This window comes from Netta rufina, assembly GCF_964035555.1.
Source record: "Netta rufina genome assembly, chromosome: 1".
Classification (NCBI taxonomy): domain Eukaryota; kingdom Metazoa; phylum Chordata; class Aves; order Anseriformes; family Anatidae; genus Netta; species Netta rufina.
In genome coordinates, this window is record NC_140123.1 from 206,006,538 (window position 1) to 206,027,947 (window position 21,410).

Genomic DNA, 21,410 nt, shown 5'->3' on the forward strand with positions numbered 1-21,410 from the left:
AGCAAGGTCAGTGAAAGATGTGTACTTGACCCTGGAACACAGGATCTTCTGCACAGGCTGAAGGACCTACTCCTGTAAAGACTGTACCAGTTTCAGACACAGGTCTGCACTGGTTTGTGCTGGTCTCTGCATTGAGCTTGTTCCCAGACTGGACTTGTGCACATAGATGATACGGGTGTAGATGTTGGGCCACTTGCAGAACCAGGCTCGGGCTGGTAGCAGCAGATCGCCGTCACCAGTGCTCGTTCTCTACCCCTAGACTAGATACAGAGCTGGGCCTGCTTTTGTGTGTAAGCTGTATGCTGAAATCCACCTGTCAAATGTTAAATGCCGCTTATTTTATTAGTCCAAGATCTAAGCTGGAAAATCATTCACTTTGGAATAAAAGCATGAAGCTTGACACATAGGTAGCCAAATAGCTTATTTTCTGATATACTCTCACTTGTGCATAACGAGGGACTTTACCCTGTGAGTATGAAAAAGTACCTCACACAGATCTGTTGTTATGAGCAAAGGCATCCTAGCCAAACTTCAGTCTTTTAAAAAAATACTTTATTTTTAACTGTGATATGTATGTAGTGCATATGAAAATTTCTTAACTGTGTTGAGAGGTGGTGTGTGGGGGGGAGTGAGATGAACAAAATGTTTTCGCTGTTAGAGTCAGTCTGTTCTGCTGGATCAGTATCCGACGGTGACGTACCCACAGCACGAGGCTATCATATGCCCAAGGATTACATATTTCCATTTTTGCTCTTAGGGAAGGTTGAGGATTTGATTTGTTAGAATGCCAGCTATGGAGATTAGAGCGCAGAAAGCAGGATGAGATTACGCTGTGCATCGTTGAAGTTGCGTGCTGGGGTTGTGGGCCCCTTGTGTGCTGCTGACATAGCTGTGATTTCTCTCAGCTGCAATTACTTGGTAAGCAGGTGCTTTCATGGCACAGTACTGTTGTTCTGGAAGTCTTCTCACTCCCTCCTTGTAATTTAAAATAAATAATTTAAAGATACATTGTGCTAGAAGGAGAAATCTCACTTTCTGCTTCGGTTACCCCGCTTGCTATTTAGAGATCAGTCCCACTCTTAGCCCGGATTTTCAGAAGTGATTAGTAGTTTTGAGTTTCTAATTGGAGACACATTAAAGTCTTAATTTTCAGAGGATTGGTGCTAGAGATTTTCTGAAAATCAGGTTCTGTTTAGGGCGTTCTTTAAACACCCGAAAGTGAGACTATGAAAAATCATTCATCAAATACAGGCAGCATCAGTGTAACTGATTCCAGCAGCTGATTGAAGGCCGTGGTTGGGCTTCAGTCCCAGTAAATACCGGGTGATGACAGCAGTTCCTTTCCAGCCTCTTCTCGTGCACTGTTCCTGACTGTAGTGCTTGCGGGCTCCGCCGTGTTACAGCTATGACCAGGTCTGTTCAGGACTGCCAATAGCAGGCACAATTTCATCTTTCTCATGGCTTGATACATATCCAGCTACCTTGTTAGACTTACAAATGATCTTTGCATTAGGTTCTCATAGACTGGGGTTACCTTAAATCATCATGCTGGCTGATGTTGCAAGGACACTGGTTCGTTGTCCCTACGTGACCTGTTCGTGATGCCTTGGTTTGGGGAGCAGTAACCTCCACCTGTAAAGTGGTACTGAGCAGCTGGCAGCAATAACATCCTGAAGTGTTTCAGAAGGATATGCAAGGACGTGTCTGTCTGTGCCTTTTGTTGCATATTCTCAACTTGTTGTTCATTATCTGTTGGCTTCGAGTCTATACATTTAAATGAAAGCTTTAATGATGTATTTACAACCTTCCCAGTAAGCAGATCTAAAAGTATAGTGTAGTTACTGAGGGGATCGTTACCTAAGTTCATTAACTTGATTGCTTGTGTCCAGTTACTTATGTGAAAAGACAATTTACCCATAGTTAAAAAGACTGTAGAAATGCGTAAGGTCTCTTGCTTTTGTGACGGGGGGTGTGATTCCTCCCCATTTGGGATTTAAGCTCTGAACTATACCTCATTGGTACCATAGGATTGTTCTTCACACCAGCCAACCAACTGATCTAGGAGGAGGTTCTGACCCCTGCTATCTTGGAGTCTGAAGCTCAGACCAGGTCCAGAGTCAGGTGATGGCTTCCTCACCTGGCTCAGGTGGTTTTTATAGGTAATCTGGGCATACAATTCTTTCTCTTTGTGAATTGGAGCTTCTCATGGATCTCGAGTCGCAATGTTTGTGTGCAGGCTGAGGGTTCCCACTGCCTCTCTCGGTCCTTGTTGCTGTCTGAGCTTTCTTGCTTGCTGTTCCAGACTCGTGCCAAAGCTGCGTGGCAGCTGGGCGGTCTGACTGCTCTTCTGTTTTCAGGTGACCTTAAGGCACGACATTCAGGGACGTGGCAGCAGCTGGGTGAACCCTTCCTCAGCGCAGTCCAGCGCTGTGTCCGTGGTGGTTGTTCCCAGGAGAGGCGTGTTACCTTCTCACTGAGTAGGCAGTAAGGGAAGGGCTGTCGCTCAGGGTTGGAGCAGGACATGCTGTCTTCCAAAATGGATCTATGTAACCCAGCTGTATCCTTTAAAAAACCATCAACCTATGCTAAGATACTTGGTCAGAAGGCAATGAAGATTAAACAGAAGTTGTATTTAGCACTGTCCTTCCTCATTTATGTGCAGTATTTTGAATCTGTCCATATCTATATGGTATATATAATTTTAGTTTTGAATATGTATACTGATGAGTGTGTATATAGATATATATTTGCAATATGTATTATTCCATGTATATTTATACACACACAGTTGGATATTGTAAGAAACCTGGTGAAGCAGAGACTTGGAGCACAGTGAGCCTGACTTTTGTATGTATGTAAAGGTACACGGTCAATAGCAAGTCACAGACAACCACTCATTGTACAAGCCCAGAAGCAGCAGGGCATGCCTTGGTCCCGTGTTGCTGCTCAGACATTCAGTGCTTCTGCCCAGCTGGGGTTTCGTGATTTTATGCCCAACCAGGTGTTGATGGAGAGCGGCCACGTGTGCTGTGATCCCTGGTGTCGCTCCTGGTGCTCCTGCTGCTGCAGAGCATTGCCCACACGCCTTCACACCGCGAGAGGAGGAGGTGTTTTCTGCAGTTAAAAAGTGGTCAGGTCAGCCAACACTAAGCAATTCTTGAATTGTGACACGTTTCTCTCTAGTTGGTTGGGTTGTGGGAAAAAACACGTTTCTTTGGGTGATCTGCCCATTCAGGAGTACTGTCAGGGTCACGCCAGCCGACTGCTTTCAGGCATCCAGATTTCTGTGTTCAGTACCTGGGTATGAAACATGGGGGCAGGGGAGCAGGGGGCACGGCTGTAGGGACTTGCAATCAGAAAAAACCCTCTGCTGCAGGAAGGTCAAGCATAACAAGTTTGAAACCATAAGACATGATCTGATAGATAAAAACTTGGATGATTTGATTTATTTTTTTTCTTTCGAATCAGAACTATTCAAATTCTTTTACGCTGCTCACTACAGGCTTTTAGTGCTAGGTGAGGGGAAAACAGAGAGCTACGAAGCAGGCTGGTGCTAGGTGTACCCTCTTCAGACCGAGGAGGGGATTTGGTGTTGGGTTTGTGGGTTTTGAATTCCCTTGCTGTCCCAAAGAGATGAGGTCCTCTCTAAAACTGTATCCACACAGGAGCACATGCACCGGCTCAAAATGAAAGTTTGGGTGAGAGAGTCTGCAGGAAAGGGATCAAATGAAGGAACAGGAGTGCAGTTTTTTCAACACTTTCACCAGTCTTCTAACAAAATGTTCTTACACAAATACATAATTTATTGATTCTTCTCTTAAGTTGTAAGAGTAAAGGCAGACAAGATCCCAGCTGTTCATCTGGATGACATGTCCTCAGCAAAGACTGAATAAATTTCTTGAGTGTCCCAAGGTTTTGTTGCTCTCGTTGCCTTTTACAGATCTGCAGCTGGCAAGCCGAATGGAAAACCAGTGGGCGCACAAACTAAAAAGCAAAACCCAACAACAGTGGAACCTCAGCTACCTATTGCTGGTGGAAGGGCGCTGGGTGTGCCGCACCGTGCGGGGGGGTGAGCACTGAGGGTTATTCATCAATACATATCTAAGGGAGGAACTTTAAGGTGGCTTTCTTGTTCTTCACTGGCATCTCAAAATCATTTCTCCAAAAAGGAGCCAGTGAGCTGTAACTGAAGTCAAGATTTATCAGTGGCACGACCTACCACAGCAGGAGACCTCACTGCCAGCCGCTGGGGGTGGGCTCTGGGGACCCAGCTCCATCACCCCTCAGCCTCGGCTCACCCCATCCCACCATGAAGCAGCCCCGTGATGGGGCTTCTTGCCTTTTCCCCTTTGTTTGCACTTCTTTTCTGGCACTCTATCTTCAGTAGTAGTTTAGTGGTAAGGTATTTCAGACTTGCTAAGCCCTGTCTTGGTGTAGTGGTAATCAGAAGGAAGCTGAAGGAGCCTCCTTTTCGTCAGTCGTTCATTTTGTCTCACGGGGGAAACAGCTGCTGTGTGGCAGAGTTCCCATATTTCTGTAGATATTGGTAAAGACCAACGTGCTGTGCCAGTCGTGGTGGAGGAGGTGCCACAATCCCTGCAAGTCCTCGGGGAGTGACCGCGCAGTTTGATGTCCCCTGGGACTGTGCGAGAGCAGTCCTGCGTCCTGCCTGCCAGGTTAATTATTCGTGATGAATAAGATCATCTGATATTTTGGCAATGTAATTTTTGACTTTTTTGATACTATTTAGTAACTCACACTGCAATTTTCAGTCATTTAAAGAGTCAGTTATTTTTTTCCACGTGCTTTTCCCAAAGCAGTGATCTCAGCCTGAACCATGTTCAAAACATACAAATTTGTAAACAGTTAAACTTATAAACAGTTTATAAACAGTGATTTTGTTCCTGTAAGCAGTTGATTTTGTTGTTATAAGAGGTTTTGGTGCAATTGCAAAAAAGAGATAAAACTAGACCCGCTGTTTACAACAGCGTGTTAATTTTTATTACTATTTTTTTTTTTATTATTTTTTTACCATAATTCAGTTCTCTCTGAAGTCCTATTCTGCCACGAACTTTGCTGTTGGAAAAGTACCTGTATCTCCGGTTGCAAGCTCTCACAAGGCAAGCATAACGCACTTACACGCTCTTTTGCCAGTCCCAGCTGTAAAACAAGATTTTTGGATGGTTGTCCCAGAAGTGAAAATCTTCATCTCATCTCAGTCCCTTGGTGTTAGGGAAGAGCACTCACTAGGGCAGAGCACTGAAGGGGCCGAGTGGTATTGGGCAGGTTCATGATTTAGGGGGATGGCTGTTGGCCTGTGATGCAGTAGAGTTTTTCTCTGGTCTGGACATTACAGCTCATTGAAAACAAACAACCAACAATTCTCCCTTGTTCTGAGAAAGTCTTACAGCTTTCTGCTCAGATTGTGTGGGCTGGGGGCTTTAGTTTAAAATAAATAAATACAAAATAAGTGTGTTGCCTAAGAAAAGAACCGAAGGAAAACGGGGAGCGCTGCTTGTGTCCCTCTTGAGAATGCCATGCCAGGCAAGGGCTTAAACCAGGTCTCGCTATGTTCAGTGCTGGGCACAGAAAAGTCCCAGGGGCTGTGCAGCTGTGAATTGATGGTGCCAAATGCTTCAGAGTGGCCTGAGAAAAGCTGTCCCTGTCACTGCAGAACACATTCCTCATTGCTGTTAGCTTCTGGCTTCCTGACAAACGTGGTGTTACTGCTTCTTTCTTCTCTAGCCTTGTCCTAACTTGCATGGTTTCCTTAATCAGCGTGCAAAAGGATTTGTTTCTGCCTTGTTACTCAAACCTGTGTGTACTCCATAGCGTGGCTGTGTGGAATACAGTGAAAGCTCGCCTTGGAAGCATTTAGTCTTTCTTTTCAATAGAACATGGGCAGTGAAGAGCTGAAGGCTCTCTGGAAGCTCATTAAAGAAAACCCTTGCCTTGGAGGCCATCGAGTGTATCGACAGTGCAGCAATGTGTATTTTCAGAAGGCTGGGGCTTGCCTGTCTGTTTGTAGCTGATCTGTGTTTGATTCAGTTGCTTATCTAATCAGGTTGCAGCAGGATTTTTTCTTTTGTTGCACTGAGATTTGAGTTCATAGCCCCTTGCACTTGTGCTGTGTATCTTTTCTTTTTCAGTCAGCCCCCGTCAGAGCACGTTCAGAAGCTGGAGCTGAGAGCAGCTGGTGTGCTGAGCTGATCAGAACGCCCTGCTGCTGGCACGTGGCACTGGGAGGGGGGGGCTGTCTGTTCTGTTACAACCTGGGGGGGTGGCCTGGATTGGCTGAACGCATCTGTATTTCCCCCTTTTCTTAAGAAATGTGTCTTCTTGTCAAAGTGCTTTTTTTTGTTTTGTTTTGTTTTTTGTTAGTTAAAAAATGCCTACATTGTTCAAAGTAAAAATTGTTTTCTGAACAGTAAAACTACCTAGACCCTCCTGTAGCTAATTGAATCTTAGAAGGAGACATTTCATATTAAATATGATTTCTTGAATCTTAAATACTGTCTTCTAAGGTTGCACTGGTACAACCAGTTCAGTGAATCAGAACAGAGTGCCATATCTCAGAGCTGGGCGTTGTGAGCTGTAAGTACATCATTTCCACTGGTACTGAATTTTAAAGTCACTTGGGATGAAGTTTGAAGTAGTCATTTTACCTCTGCATGAAAACTTGCAAAAAAAGAAATCCTTCTGGTCAGGGCAACCGTGTGGTGTGAGTTTAATTATGGACAGTGCCTTAGCTGATTTCCAGAATTATGCATCATTTTTATAGGTCTTAGCAGAAATGGACACCTCTGGAAGTAGATAAAATGTATTAGACCATTTTTACAATTTACTTTGGTGAAAAATTAAGAATCCTTTGGGTTTGATGCCATTCATGTTGATTTCATAATGGCTAAAGTTTCCGAATTTATGGAGAATGCAGGTTTTGTCTGAGGTGAGAAAGTGACTTTTGCGTAGTGGTTTCTCTCTCTGGTAGCTACTGACAGAATTCCAGCTGATGTGACGTTTCTTGTAAACCTAAGCAGGCATTTTCTATGGACAGTTACACATAAACTTTGACAAATTGAAATGCAGAAAATAAACAATTTGGCTCCTATATGTTAGCTTATCTCATCTGAAACTCACTTACCTCATTACTAGAAGGGCATTGTGGTGACCAGTCCAACCTCCCTATTAATTTTTGTACAAAAATTAACTGTATTTCCTAGTGACTGTTACCGGTCACCTTTCACAACTTAAGTATAAAAATGTTAGTGAAATATGCCTATGTGTAAAATGTATTTTTATATTTGATGCTGATCAGGAGAGAAAAATCCTTTTTCTCTCCGCGGAGCTGTGGGGCTTTTGTAAAGGACAGATTCTTCCCCATCTATTTTTTATTTTCTCAAGCGGTTTGGACAGATATAAGCTATTGAAAATCTTTTATCGCGTAATTTTGATGCTCATAGCTAGTTTTGCAAAACTTTCTAGATAGACACGCTGTAGAGAGTTTCCTGTTGTGGGTGGGTGTTGCGTGACCCCATCTTCTGCAGTGCAGCACGGCGCTGCCGGGTCCTGCAGAAGCATCTCCTCGGCTCGGGCGTTCACGGAGCTAAGCTGGGAACAGAACTAGCTACAGGCACAGCAAATGTTGATCGAAACCTTCTCGTGTATGGCTTGAAACTGTTCCTCGTTCCCTAGTAAGCCTGCTGAAGTGCTGTGCCGGGAAGCTGGGCATTGTGCCCCAGCCTGCAGGCACCCCGTGGTGTGACCGCGCCGCCTGTGGCCCTCGCGGAGAGCTCGTGCGCACGTCCTCGTCCTCGTAGACAGGGCTCTGGGCACCCTGCAGCTGCACGTGCTTTCATGTGCAAAACGTGTGTTGAGAACTGGTCTGTGGTACGTGGTGGCATTGAGGTTACCTGAAAGGGAAGTTGTGCTCTCTGCTGCTGGAAGCCCGGAGCTGGCACCCGCGGCGGTCGGTAGCAGTGATTTTGCACTGCAACTCTCTCTCTTTTACTGCTCATCTCATGTTCATACGTAAACACCAAGCTATGACTGACTTCCCAAGGCAATCCGAAGGAAGGACTTTGTGTTGAAAATCGCCTCTTTTCTTTCCTGGGTCGGGTGACACCAGCCTGTACGCAGCCGCGCGTTTTGTCCTGGCGTCCCAGAGCCGCCCGCTCAAACCGCCCCGCAGGCAAAACGGGCTGGTTTGCAGTGGCACCTTACAGAGCAGGGCCGAGTCCTTTGTAGGGGATTTGTCAGATACCTGAAACTTGCCAGTATCAGTTAGAATACAAAGGGCACTAAACTTGCCTTAAAGTGCATTGATCACGTGTAATTTAAAATTCTGTGTTCTTATTCTTTCAGAAACAAAAAACGTAAAGAAAACCATTAATTACCTCATGCTATAAATTTATGTAAATTGTTGACTGTAACATAAGGATCACTTGAATATATGCATGTTACATGAAAATGTTAGAAGTTAAAGAAAAAGAGTATTTAGTAAATAACATAGTGAATTGTAATAGTTAAGTCAGTGTTGAGTTCCTTTACATGATTTGAAACAGAAAGAGTATCTTTGTAAAAAAATCATCTTTGCAATCATTTTCAAAGCAGTGTTTTCTTTTTGCCTGAGACTTTGAACAGACTTTTCTTTCCTTCTTTCTTAAAGTAAACTGGGCAAAGCGCAGGGTGCGGGAGTTCAGAGCACTGGGGACTTCATTTCCTTTCAGAAACTTCTCTGGATGTGATGTGTATACTGTTAATGTGTAATTGAGTTCCAGTTATTCTGTCCCATCATTCCTAGTATTTCCCTTGTAAAACTGCTGAATAACTCATCTTCCTCAAAAGAAAAAAAAAAATTTATATCTGTCAGTGTACCCGCTGAAACTTTACTAAGAAAAGGAATTTGTGCTCACTTACAGACACTCATCAAGACCTAGCTGGCATAGAGACCTCTATCCCTTCCCTTCCCTTCCCTTCCCTTCCCTTCCCTTCCCTTCCCTTCCCTTCCCTTCCCTTCCCTTCCCTTCCCTTCCCTTCCCTTCCCTTCCCTTCCCTTCCCTTCCCTTCCCTTCCCTTCCCTTCCCTTCCCTTCCCTTCCCTTCCCTTCCCTTCCCTTCCCTTCCCTTCCCTTCCCTTCCCTTCCCCATCCCATTTCTAACACTTCCAAACTTTTCCTTTTGTGCCACAACTGCACAAACCCCTCCTCCCCTTCCCCTGAGCCGCCTGTCCCGGAGACGAGGGGTAGCATCACATCGCCTTGTGAGCAGGAACTTTGTCTTTCTGGCACCTGGGCGTGCACCCAGCGTTGACAGTCACTGTTCTGACTAAAATCTCACACAGGGTTTTTGGATATCTGGATGGCCCGTTCTGCAGGGACCGGGTTTGTCTCCCTCCCGTTCCCATCCCTGTCATGTCGGTCCTCACTCCAGGGGAGAGCTCGTCCTGCTCGTGTTCCAGCTGATGACTGAGTGCCCTCACGGGAGCAAACTGTCTGGTTATCTCTAGGGCAAAACGATGATCAGCAATAAAAATTCCAGATATAAAAACGCCAGTGCCTTTGTTTTAGTTCAGGAGTGATTTCTTCTCGTTCCAGCTTTGGAATAATTTTTGGAGTCAGTTTTCATCTCCAGATACCCCGAAATAAAGGGAAAGAGAAGGTGATGAGCAGAAGGATCCCATGCAGTAACAGTAGTGTTAAAATACCCCGTTGTGGTTCCGAGTGCCTTAAAGCCACCCAGATTCCAACAAAAGGTGTTTCTGTTCATTGTGCTCTCCCTCCCCTGCCTCCCAGCCCTCGGAGCCGCTTACACCATTACCGCACCCCTGGCACGTGCCGACCCCACGAGGTGGCCCTGAGGTCCTGGTCGAGGGCCCTCTGCCCCCCTTTGTGGTGCAGGAACCGCAGCCGGAGCACCATGAGCACCTCTAGCACCTGGGGTCTGTGCAGCGTGGTGGCATTGGTGCCATCGTCGTTCCTGCGCGCTCCTTGGGTGCTGCAAGTCACCAAGTGACCCCTGCCAGCAGCCCGTGGGCTCCCTGCGGGTCGGGGCTGTGCAGGGAGAGCAGGTCCCTTACCCAAAGGAGAACAGAAACGGTGTGACGGAGGCTAGTGCAGCAGAGCATTTAACGTGGAGCAGGAAGGGTGAATTCATGCACGTCCTCGTGTCTATTGAGAATGTTTTATTGATACCCAAATAGAAAGTGTGCATTGAACTTGTCCTCCAAGTGTTAGAGAAACTAGGCTTAAAAGCTCCTAAGAAATTGGTTATACATAATTTTGTGTTTAAATATAATATTTAATATTAAATATTTATTATTTAACATGTAATTTAAATAAAAAACACATTTGTCCATATGGCGTGTAAATATTTTCCCCTTATCAAATATAGATATTCCTCATCTGAATTGTGTTTTTTTAAATGAAAAGAAACTTTTCTGTAAAACAGTGAGAAATACTTGAAAAGCTGCCGACAAGCTTTCCCATTTCACAATTGTTCACACCTGTCATGGCAGCAAAATATCAGTATAACTGAACGTCATGGAAATACTAAAACATTCTGCGTTAAGTTGCGATAGGCTGAAATTAGCTCTGGCTGCTGACCTTACCACGGAGCCAGCGGTGCCGTCAGGATCTGTGTTTGGTTGGGATCTGGGAACTCCACGGAGATGGAGCCCGGCCCCATGCTGGGTGCCAGGGGCCGGGGCTGCTGCGGGCGCACGGTGCAGGAGGGAGCGGGGTGGCTCTGGGGGGCTGCCCGAGGCTCCGGGCACTGTGCTGGCTGTGCCAGACCCCCACTGGGACGGGTGTGCCAATGGGACAGGGGCAGAAATTCCCAGCTCAACGGTGTGTGGCTGGGCCCAGGGTCACCTTGTGAGGCTTCGGGGGCGCGGTGCTGTGTGTGGTGATGGAGGTGATGGAGATGGGGGCTCTGGTGGGGTGTTCGCCCTCGGCGTCTGCCTCTGCTGCAGAGCTTTAATGTTGGGGCCACCGGGTGACCCCGCGGCCATTTGGTGCCCGGGGAAGGGCTGCAGGGGGGCAAGGGAGAAAATTGTTCTGCCCGCGTTGGCGGTGATCCCCAGAGCAGGTCGAGGCACGAGGAGCACCCTTCGTTTGTTGCTGTGCCTGAGAGGTTTTTCACCTATTTTTGATAAATTCTCCTGGAAGCGTCAGCGCCTTCTCTGCGTGCACGAGGCTGCGCGTGGCCGAGGGCAGTGCAGAGCTGGCAGAGGGGGTCAGGGGGCTGTGGGGGCTATGGGGGCTGCAGGGACTGTGGGGACTGCGGGGACTGCGGGCTGGGGCAGGACGGGGGCACAGGGACTGGGGCGGGGGCGCTGGGCTCACACGGGGCTGGCTTCCATTCCTTCTCTCGCCCTCTTGTTTGTCGTGTACATAGGGTCTATTTATATATGTATAAATATGTGTATATTTCTAAATTTCTTCACCTTAGACCTATTTTTCTCAGAGCTTTTGGGTTTGCATTTAATTTCTTGATGGGTAAGTGTGCACCTTCTAAAACACCGTAATCGTTGGTACAAATAATAATAATAATAAAAAAGGTACTGGGCGCGTGGAGGAAGGGTTCTGGGAGGGCAGGATTCACTCGTGACTCGCTTCCACTGGGCTTAAATTTGAGACTTAAACGACTCGTTAGGGTTTCTCAGTTGACAATAACCTACTGTTTCGCTACAGTTATAAATACCTTGCTGCCATTTTCTCTAGGTAGGTGAAGTTAAGTTAAAGGAACATTTTCAGACTGAAAAAAAAAAAAAAAAAGTGCTCAATGGTTTCTCATTTTGGTGTTTTCTCAACGAGGCTCATGGAAAATAAGGTTGTTGATTTTTAATTTTTGTTCCTTGTCTGTTTCTCTGTTTGCCTTTTGTATCCAAACTGGGTTTTGACAGTGTTTAAAATCTAGATGAGCAGCTTCAGTTGAAATGTAAAGTTTTATAGAAACCTTTTTCTTGACCTGATATTTTGTAAACTTTTTCTTTAACACAACCCAAATATTGGCACTATAGATCAGCTTGGCAGTGCTTAAGGTGGTCATCATATATCTGTGTGTGTGTGTGTGTGTGTATACTTATATGCATACATACATGTACGTACTTAGAGTGGGTAATACGTATTATTGCACATGAAAATATCCATGGTTCTAATGATATTTTTTATTATAGGGTGTATCTGCTCAGACAAACAGAAACTTCCTTTTCAAACTCGAAAAGACGCCATGGTTTAACCAGTTAATTTGCACTTGGCATATTTAAAGCAATCAGAATATTAAATATTCTTTGCCACTTTATTTTGATCCACGGTCTCTTGCCTGTAACTCCTGGAGTTGCTTTTCTGGGGGTTTTCCATAACCTCTGTCGGTTTCTGTTCGGTTTGGCGTTAGGCTGCGGTGTAGACGTGAGACAATTGGAGGTGTTTGGCTTTTTGACTGTTAGCACAAACCACTTATTCAAGGCCCGTCCACCCTAGGAAGCTCACCAGTTGCCACCCAGTGCCAGAGGACCTGGAATGCTTGTTTAAACTAAAAGTAACCCAAAACATGTTTTTAAAAAAGAATTACTTAACTCGGAGAAAACTGGAAGGCTCCAGGAGCCTCTGGCTGGGCAGCTCCATCCAAGCGTCCCTGCGGAGCCGCGGCCGGGCGCGGTGCCTCATTTTGGGAGAGGAAATCGTGCAGCGGGCACCGCGCAGTCCCGGTGTCACCGCCGCTCAGCGCCGAGTCCCAGGGCTGGCGGGATGCAGGGCGAAGCCCTCCTGGCTCCTGGGACCCCTCGCAGCCCGGTGCAAGGTGGGCGAATTGCACCGCAGGGTGTGGATGGGGCTGTGGTGGGCTCGGGAGCCGGGCTCTGCAGTGCTCCGTGCCCAGACAGGGGCCCAGGTTTTCAGCAAAGCTCTGCACCCACTTTCTTCTGCTCTTCTAAAATTCCAGGTGTTTTGTTTTGGTGTCTGGAGAGCCAAGTTTCCTTGAAAAATCTGCCTGTTGAGCACTGTTGGAAAGCCCAGCTGTAGTGCTTCCCCGAGGAAAGGCTCGCTGCACATTGGGTTTGCAGGCGCCCCGGTGGCCTGGCTGGAAAAACAAGTGTTAGGGGCTGAATCTATGCTTCTTTTTCTTTTCCTTTCTTTCTTTTTCTTTTTTCTTTTTTATTTTTTTGCCTTTTAAACAAACCATAAAATGGTGGCTGACGATAGGTAAGATGCACTCTGTATAGCAATAAGAAATACTTGCCTGCATAGACGGTGTCCTGAGGCTGTGGTAGCGGACGTGCCAGGCAGCGGCTGCCCGGAGGCTGGGGCTGGCGCGGGGGGGTCCTCGCCGAGCCCCCGGGGGACGCGGAAGCTCGGTCCTAGCTTCAAGTGGCCTTTCCTCTGAATCGGGAGGGGTTGGCGAGGGGGGTGCCCCACTGGGTGAATTAATTTAGTGCAATGACATAGGGGAGCCTTTTTTTCTCATGATGCCTACTGCCCTTAAATGTTGAAACCGGGTCTTTGTAAGCAATGTCTGTGTATCTATGTGTATATATGAGGGACAAATTTTAAATTACTGCCTTTTTTCCCTGTTTATTTTTCTGAGTAATTCCAGATGTACTTTAGTCTCTCTACTGTCAAAACTTTTATATTGTAAAACTGATGCTGGTGGCTTTTGGTTATTTTGGTTTTTGTTTTTGTAAAAAAGAAGAAAAAAAAAGAAAAAAAGAAAAAAGAAAAAGAAAAAAAAAAAGTCTGCATCTCTCTATGTTGTCAGTTTTAGGCTGTAAATTCCAACTATCAATAAAAGCTCAAAATTCACGTGCCAGTGGTGGATTCCTGCAGGACGCTGAGCCCCGCCGTGCCGCTCCCGGGAGCCAGGCGCCGTCGCGGCCTCAGCCCGGCCGCTGTGCGTGGGCAGTGCCGGGGCTGTGGGACCCCCCCGTGGGGGTGCAGGAGCCGTGGCCAGGGCTTGGGGCACCTCCCGTGGACCTTGTGGAAGCAGAGGCCAGGGCAGTGGGGCTTGAAGGCTTTTGTTGCTCTCAAAGGGGAGGAGAGAAGGTAAAAGCGCGCCGGCACCTGCACCTGCGCTGTCTGAGGAGGTGAAAAAGCAGCAGCAGCGTTGTAAGAGGAGCGAGGCTTTGCTTTTAATCTGCACCACTGAAGCGAGAGTGACCTGGCACCCATCAGGAGCTGGTACAGGGCAGGATTTGGGGCTCTGGATGAAACCTCCAGAGTGTCTGGGGGCTGTGACCAGGGACGTGGCTGATGGTGAGGCCAATGCACATCCAACTGCAGCCACGCTCCTGCTCACCCGGGTTTAGTCCTTGCCACAGCCCGGCCTGCAGGCAGGCAAACCACCCACAGCACCCCGGGTGCCTGGGCTGTTAGCAGCTTTGACAAATGCTCCGTGTGCAGCCCGGCCCTTTTTGTTGACTCACTGCTGTGTTGCAAGAAAAAGCTCCATCCCCAGGAGCCTTGTGACAAGTTTTCAAGTCTTCACTAGCAAGAAAGCCGTGCTAGTTGCAGGTAAAGGCTGTGCCAGCCACCGGCACAAACGTGGAGCAGGGCCGGGACTCACCCCTGGAGCTTGTTCCCCATTGACCCCGTTTCAGGGCTGTGGGATGAAGTCATCACATAAAGCCTTCTCTTGTTCCCTCTGTTTTTTCCAAGGGGTCCCCATCGTGGTGGCTGCAGCCAGGAGCAGGTTTAAGTGAGACAGTTGCGTGAAGTCACAGTTCCCATCCATAGTAATGAAGCTTTTTGGTTGCCCAAGGTGAGCAGCCCCAAGCGTGGTGCACCACCAAGGCATGATAGTGAGGTTGCAAACTGGCATCATTAGGTCTAGGTTTCTTTTTGCTTCAGCTTCACTGGTTTCCATCAGCTGCTGTAGATTTAAGGCAGTTTTCAGCGTGCCTCAGCAGTGCTGTGATTCATCCATGCACAGTGTGAGCTGCTTGGAGACAGCTCCTTGCATCGCCACATGAAAAATGGGAACTGGTTCAACCTCGGAACGCGCTCCTGGGGCTGGAGGGGACCCCAAGGGCGGTCAGTAGGATGGGGACAGGGCCTGAACCAGCTGTATGCACAGCCTGAGACAAATGGGGTTGTGTTCCTGCAAGGTGAAGAAGGAAGACAGAAACAAACAAAACCCTTTCATATGGACAGCAAATGGGGAAAAAAAAAAAAAAAAGTCGTTTAACAAATTGAAAGTCACAGCTGCAAGTTGTGTAGGGGGCAGGGGGGAGGATTGGAAACTGAGAGAAAACCAAGCATAAAATCTGAGCTGCTGGAGACTTACACAGCTGTACAGGGGCTGCTGGTTTTGTTCATTAGCTTTTAGTCTTAAAAGTAGCTGCTCCGGATGTCCCCACCACGATGTAGCAGGGACCAGCAGAGATGGCCTCACAGCAGAGCAGAGCTTTAACACCCCAGGCAGCAAACACCTGATGAACCACGCTCTGTGGGCACCGCGATGGGCAGCACTGAACCCTGCTCAGCACAGTCCTGGCGGGGCTCCTGCCCTCCTCCTCCTCGCTGTGCTGGCTGCTCTCCTATGGGCCCTGGCCCCGGCCACATGTGGCAGCCCCCATCCTGCAGCTCCTGCGGTGCTGGGGGGCTGCGGGGTACCCGCTGTTGGTGCAGTGAAGCACAAGGGGCACGTGTCATATTAATTTTTTTATTAAATTCAGTTAGTCTTCTCTTTTATATAATAACCTTTTTCCTCTAGGCACAATACAATACAAGGACTCTGTATGTTTGACACAATGTACAGAAACTTCAATAATCTACAACTGCTCAGGTAAGTTACAAAACCTCCATGTTACACCAGCTACCTGCCACAGCCATTATTGTACAATAAAACAAAGAGGGGAACCTGGGGATTAAGACTGTACAAAGACCTCTGCACTGAAATAAAACAAGGAACTCCTTTAAAAACAAGACAGGTAGGAGAGCTGGCTGAGCTTGCAGGAGAGGCGTGGAGGGTCGGGCCCTGGTCACGGTTGCTTCGCGGAGCTGGGAGGGCTGCGGGGGCCGGGTCCCGTCCTGCGGACGGATGGACAGCCCCGAGCGACCTCCACCTGCCCAGGAAGCGACCTCGGGGTGAGCGGGGCCAAACCCCCCCGCGGTAACACCAGTGCAGGGGATGAGGTGCTGCAGGCTCTGATTCTGTACCGAGATTCCCCCTTTGCACTGACACTGTGACAGCAAGAAGCAGGGAGGTGGCAGCGGGGGGGACGCGCAGCCCCCAGCAGTGCTGTGGGGCCAAATCTGCCCTCCTGCGGGGCCGGGACCCCTCCACCAGTGGGCTCGGCCTGGCAGCGCCGGCAGGGGCCCAGCCTGAGCACAAGCAGGGGGGGCTTGGGGAGGGGACGAGCCCCGGAGGTGGGGAGAAGCGGGCAGCACAGCGCAGTGCCCGGCATGGTGCCCGCTGAGGTGCTGCCCGCTCCCTGCCGCAGGACGCACGGGGCTGCCAGAGTGGAGACCAGAGCAGAGGCCGTGTGGCACCCGACAGCGCCCATCACATCCTGGCCCTGGCGTCATCACCTGGCTTCACAGCCCGTGGGCACCCTGGGCTGCAGCCGAGCAGGACCCCTTGCCCCTGGGGCTGGGTGGTCCCCACCTGGGAAGGGACCTGCAGGGACAGAGGGGCACCCCCCAGCCTGGGCCAGACCTCGAGGCTGCAGCATTTGGCACCTCCCGTGGGGAACGCACCCCCGCCAGCAAGCCTGAGCAAGGAGGTAGAGGCTGCAGCCTGCCAGGGCAGGGAGCCCGCTGGTCACAGCCTGAGCAGGCACCAGCCACGTCCATGCCCCCCCCCATACATGTGCCTGGCACCTACAGCTACAACACCGCGAGCAGCCCCGGGCAGGCAGCAGCTGTGCTCGTTTGTTCCTGTGCAAGTCTGTGAGAGCTCAAGGGCTGGGGAGCGCTGCCCGAGGGCCAGGGCAGGATGGTCCCAGAGCTCAGGCGAGCGCCCTCTGCACCCACGGGCACCCTGAGCTGCAGATCCCCGGCTCCAGCAGGGCAGGGGCTAAGCCTGGGCCACGCTCGGGCCAGCGACTGCACCAGGGGCAGCGGCACCGGGTGAGGAGGGAGCAGGCCCTGCCCCGTGGGTGCTCGGGCAGACATGCAAGCCGTGGGGAGGACGAGGGAGCCAGGCAGCTCCTGCTTTCTCTAGCAGCACGGGGCAGTGGCGGGGGGCACCCTCTCCAGCCAGCCGGCACCATCCCTGCTGCAGCAGAGCTGGAGCGAGGCCGCCTGGCCCGGAGGTGCAGAGCGGACACAGGGTAATTACAGGGCTCAGACAGGACGGGGGAGCAGAGCAGGACAGGCTCCCGCCCGCACCCCAGCCTGCTTCAATGCGACGAATTCCTCCACTACGCAGTCCTACCATAGTGTAACACGCTGATCCTGCCCCCACCACCACCTGCGGGAGCACGGGCGGCTGCGGGCACTCCGGTGCAGCACACTCGCGGCCGACGGGAAGGGTCCAGCTCCTCGCCAGTCAGTCACAGCCCCGGCTCAGCGCCGAGCCTGGGCACTGCCTCTGCTCCACGTGCTGGGGCGCGGGAGACTCTGTGCCTGGAATAGAGGCTCCTCTGAGCCAGGCTCACGCGTCCGACAAGCAGCTCTGGATGCGGTCGATCCACTGCTGGGCTAGCTGCACGTCCTGGGCGCAGAAATTGTAAACTCGTTTCGTCGTCTTCAGCTGCAGGGGAGGAGAGAGAAGGTCAGCGGGGCCGGGCGGCTGCTCTGGGCGAGACAGCGACACCGCGGCCCGCAGGAGCCCAGCGAGGGGCAGGGGCTGTGAGCTGCCCAGCTCCCCTCCCTGCAGCAGGGGCTCGGTGCCCCACTCACATCGAAGAAAGCTTTCTCGTCCACCGTCTTGGGGGCCCCCATGGTGGGGGTGCCAGGCGTGATGGACTCCACGTCGGCCAGGTCAATGACACCTTTGCACTCCGTGTCCATCCGGCTGTCGTAGTACCGCAGCTGGGGGGAGAGGTCCCGCACACAGCTCAGCACACGGGGAGGGAGGGGAGGACCCCGGACACGTCCCTCGCCCTGCCCAGCCCCTGAGTACCTGATGCTTGGTTTTATCCAGCACAAACCAGCGAGGCTTCCAGGGTTTCATGAAGGCTCCTTTCTTGTACAGGGTCCCCTCATAGGACCTGCGGGGGGCAGGCAGTGCGTCAGTGCCCCATTGCACCCCGTGGGCAAAAGCAGAGAGGGGCCCGCGTGTGGGTCAGCTGGTGGCAGCCGGACATCAACGGGGACCACAGAGGTCCCTGCGCTGCAGAACCCAGGTGCCAGCTCTCTGGGAAGGGCCCCCCACCCCTGTCCCCCACCCCTGTCCCCCCCTGCCTGCCTGTTCTCGCTCTCCGACATCTGGAACTGGCTGTAGAGCGTGCTGGTGCTCTTCCGGCCGCCCTGCTTCCCGCTGGACGGGGTGGAGGTGCTGCTGGTGTCGCTGTCCAGGCTGAGGTTGAGCGTGGAGCCCACGCCGCTCTCCTGCAGGTACACGCCCAGCGAGCGGCGGTGGTGGGAGAGGCCGGAGGACATCAGCAGGGAGCTGGGGGTCTGCGGGGGGCAGAGGGCACCGTGTGAGGGGGGACGGCTCCCCGGGCACGCCAAGCACCAGCCCCGGGCTGCAGGAGCCGACAGCAGCCTCGCTGGGCACCCTCGGCAGAACCGAGTCCTCCCTTCAGCCCCGTCGCAGCCCTACCCGGCTGCCCTCCTGCCGGGCCTCGGTGCGCTGGGAAGCTTTGATCTTGTCCCACGTGTCCTTCCAGCGCTCCGGGACCTGCCCCAGCTCCATCTCCAGGTTGTGCAGCTCCTGCAGGGAGGACTCAGGCATCAGCCCGAGCTGTCTGTGTCCTGGGGGGCTGCATAGTGCTGTGCATGGGGCACTGAACCACCTCTGGGGCACCGTCCGAGCCCAAACTCACCTCCAGCAGCTTGGAGATGGCGTCGGGCTCCACGCGGCTGCGGTTGTCGTAGCAGGGCCAGATGATTTTGCGCTTTGTCTGCGGGGCGCTGGTGTCCTGCCGGTCTGCCTCCTCCACGTGCTCCGGCTGCCCCTGCACCAGCTCCCAGTCGTAGGAGGGGCCCTCGGACAGCGTCTCCTCCGTGTAGTAGTCCCACACCTTCAGGTTGGAAATGTTGCTGTACGGCCTTAGCACCTAGGGAAGAGCCAGGGTTACGCTCAGAACAGCCGGCGGCATCCAGGCAGACCTGGCCCTGCGGCAGGGTCGCAGATGAGCCTGCGTTGTACTGGTTTTCTCTGTCCAGACTGGAAACCAGTCCCTTCACAAAGAGCTTTCCCCATGATGATGCTTTCTGGCTGCAGGCTGGTCAGCAGAGGGCAATGCTGGCCCGGAGACACCAGAGCTGCTGCCAGGACAGGGCCCAGCCCAAATGCAGGCTCTGAGCAGCCCAGCCCCAGACTGGGCTCGCCATCCAGCTCGTGGTGGTGATGAGCCCATAAGGAGCCCTGACAGCGCCAGCTCAGGATCTCTCCTGTGCTCGAGGGTCCCTGCAGTACCCCCTGAAATCCCTGAGCCCCTGCAGAGTGCGGCGTCCTGGGGGGCTGGAGCAGGTGGATCCAGAGCAGCGGCAGAGCTCTCACCTCCCCATCCTCGGGGGCATACATGTAGTTGAAGAAGACGGGAGCTTTCTTGTTCAGCCGGTCGATGTAATCCCAAATGGACTTGTAGACCTGCTGGCTTTTCCGCTCGCCCTTCTCCTCGTAAATGAGGCCTGCGGAGAGGAGGGCAGGAGGGCGTTATTTGGGGCCAGGCACTGAGCTGCCCCCCCCCTGCACACCCCGCACGCTGCCCTCACCCAGCTCGATGCGCTCGTAGTCCGAGTCCAGCAGGAAGGTCCGGAAGCGGTTGGAAATGTAGTGGTAGCTGAGGAACTTCAGGTAGTACTGGCTGAACTCAAACTCCATGGGGAACTGCAGGTGGATCTGCGAGGAGGAGCGAGGTGAGGGCTCCCAGCACACACCCATGCTGGCAGTTGCTGCCCAAATCGTGGGCTGGCACCAGTGCTTGGGCAGCCCTGGCCGCACAGGGCCCTCACCTGATGCACGCAGTCCAGGAACTGCAGGAAGATGGGCGCAAAGCCGCTGCTCTGGCTGGCCAGGGTCTGTGCCCCGCGGTGGCTGAAGCGGTGCCCGAAGGACAGCCACTCCTTCTCCACCAGCAGGCGGAAGCCCTCCATCGTCCGGTAGTAGGGGTCCGAGAGCAGCTGCACCAAGGAGACCACCTGCAGGGACAGGGGGGGGCTCGAGATGCTCCTGGGGACACGCGGTGGCAGCCGTCACACCGGGCAGCTGAGGGCTCCTACCTGCGTGGTGATGTCCCAGCCGTCCTCCAGGCTGACCAGCACAGAGGAGCCCGTGTCCAGCAGCTCCACCACCAGCACTGAGATCTGCAGGATCTTGTGGATCTGCCAAGGCAAGGATTGACACTTAATAGGGAGCAGGAAGCTCATTTGCTGCTGTGGGGCAAAGCAAGCCCTTCTTCTGGAGCACTCTTCAAATGGAGCAGAGCACAAGGGCTCTGCAGGGCCAGGACACAACTCCAGTGCACCCCGGGTCTGTGCCCACGGCAGCTCTGCAGACAAACCCCGTCCTGCAGAGAAGCAGAACCTGGGTCCCCCCGGCTCCTGGGTCCCTGCCCTGCTTCTCCAGCCAGCAGCTGCCCCAGATGCTCGCAGTGCTCATATCCACAGCCACCAGCAGCACGTTGTCTGGGCTCTTTCAGCCTTGTTCCTCCCATCCCAGCTTGGTGTTCACTTGGTGTCCCCACTCTGTGCCCAGTGGCACTCGGGACAGAGCCCCCAGACCCCCCTCAGCCTCTGCTTCACCAGGAGGGACAAACACGTCCCTGACACGAGCCGACAGCGAAGACTCCGGCCATGGGGACAGATTGGGGGTCCTGCAGCCTCCGGGGCACCACTGACCTGGGAGAGCCACTCGGACTCCTCCAGGGACCGCAGGTAGGTGACGGGGGGGTCGCCGGCAGGGCAGCCGGGCACGCAGGCCTTCATCAGCTTCTTGAAGCTGGCCTTCACCTGCCGAACGTCGAACACTTCGATGGGCACCACCTCCCAGTGCTGCAGCGGGTCCGGCTTCACCCCCTGCGGGAGGAGAGCGTCAGCACCGTGCGACCCGCCGCCCAGCCCCGCCGCCACCGCGTCCCCTTCGGCCACCTTCAGCTGCGACTTGTCCCCAATGATGTAGAGCGAGGCGCGGTGCTGCCGCAGGAAGCTGGCCTCAGCGGGGCTGCCGTTGTGCTGGGCGCTCAGCAGGTCCTTCCCCGCCAGGCGCGACCCGATCTCCACGTTCAGGGCGTAGCTGCTCATGCGCCCGCTGGCGCGGATGCTGCCCCACTTGCCTGCAAGACAGATGCAGTCACCAAGGGGCCCC

General features: G+C 52.2%; 1 protein-coding gene across 4 annotated transcripts in view; it reads right to left on the bottom strand.

The window, feature by feature from the left end:
* Nucleotides 1-15,639: 15,639 nt before the first annotated feature.
* The window catches only part of SBF1 (SET binding factor 1), a 63,328-nt gene continuing 57,557 nt past the window's right edge, over nt 15,640-21,410 (bottom strand). For all 4 annotated transcript variants that reach the window (XM_084301084.1, XM_084301083.1, XM_084301082.1 and 1 more), the window contains 12 exons: nt 21,194-21,378; nt 20,945-21,121; nt 20,327-20,428; nt 20,060-20,245; nt 19,820-19,946; nt 19,605-19,735; nt 18,925-19,158; nt 18,702-18,812; nt 18,345-18,556; nt 18,060-18,147; nt 17,837-17,968; nt 15,640-17,687 (listed from right to left, as the gene is read on the bottom strand). In XM_084301084.1, coding sequence (XP_084157210.1) covers nt 17,589-17,687; nt 17,837-17,968; nt 18,060-18,147; nt 18,345-18,556; nt 18,702-18,812; nt 18,925-19,158; nt 19,605-19,735; nt 19,820-19,946; nt 20,060-20,245; nt 20,327-20,428; nt 20,945-21,121; nt 21,194-21,378 — 1,784 coding nt within the window. In that variant the 3' untranslated portion in view covers nt 15,640-17,588. The remainder of the gene's footprint in view (nt 17,688-17,836; nt 17,969-18,059; nt 18,148-18,344; nt 18,557-18,701; nt 18,813-18,924; nt 19,159-19,604; nt 19,736-19,819; nt 19,947-20,059; nt 20,246-20,326; nt 20,429-20,944; nt 21,122-21,193; nt 21,379-21,410) is intronic.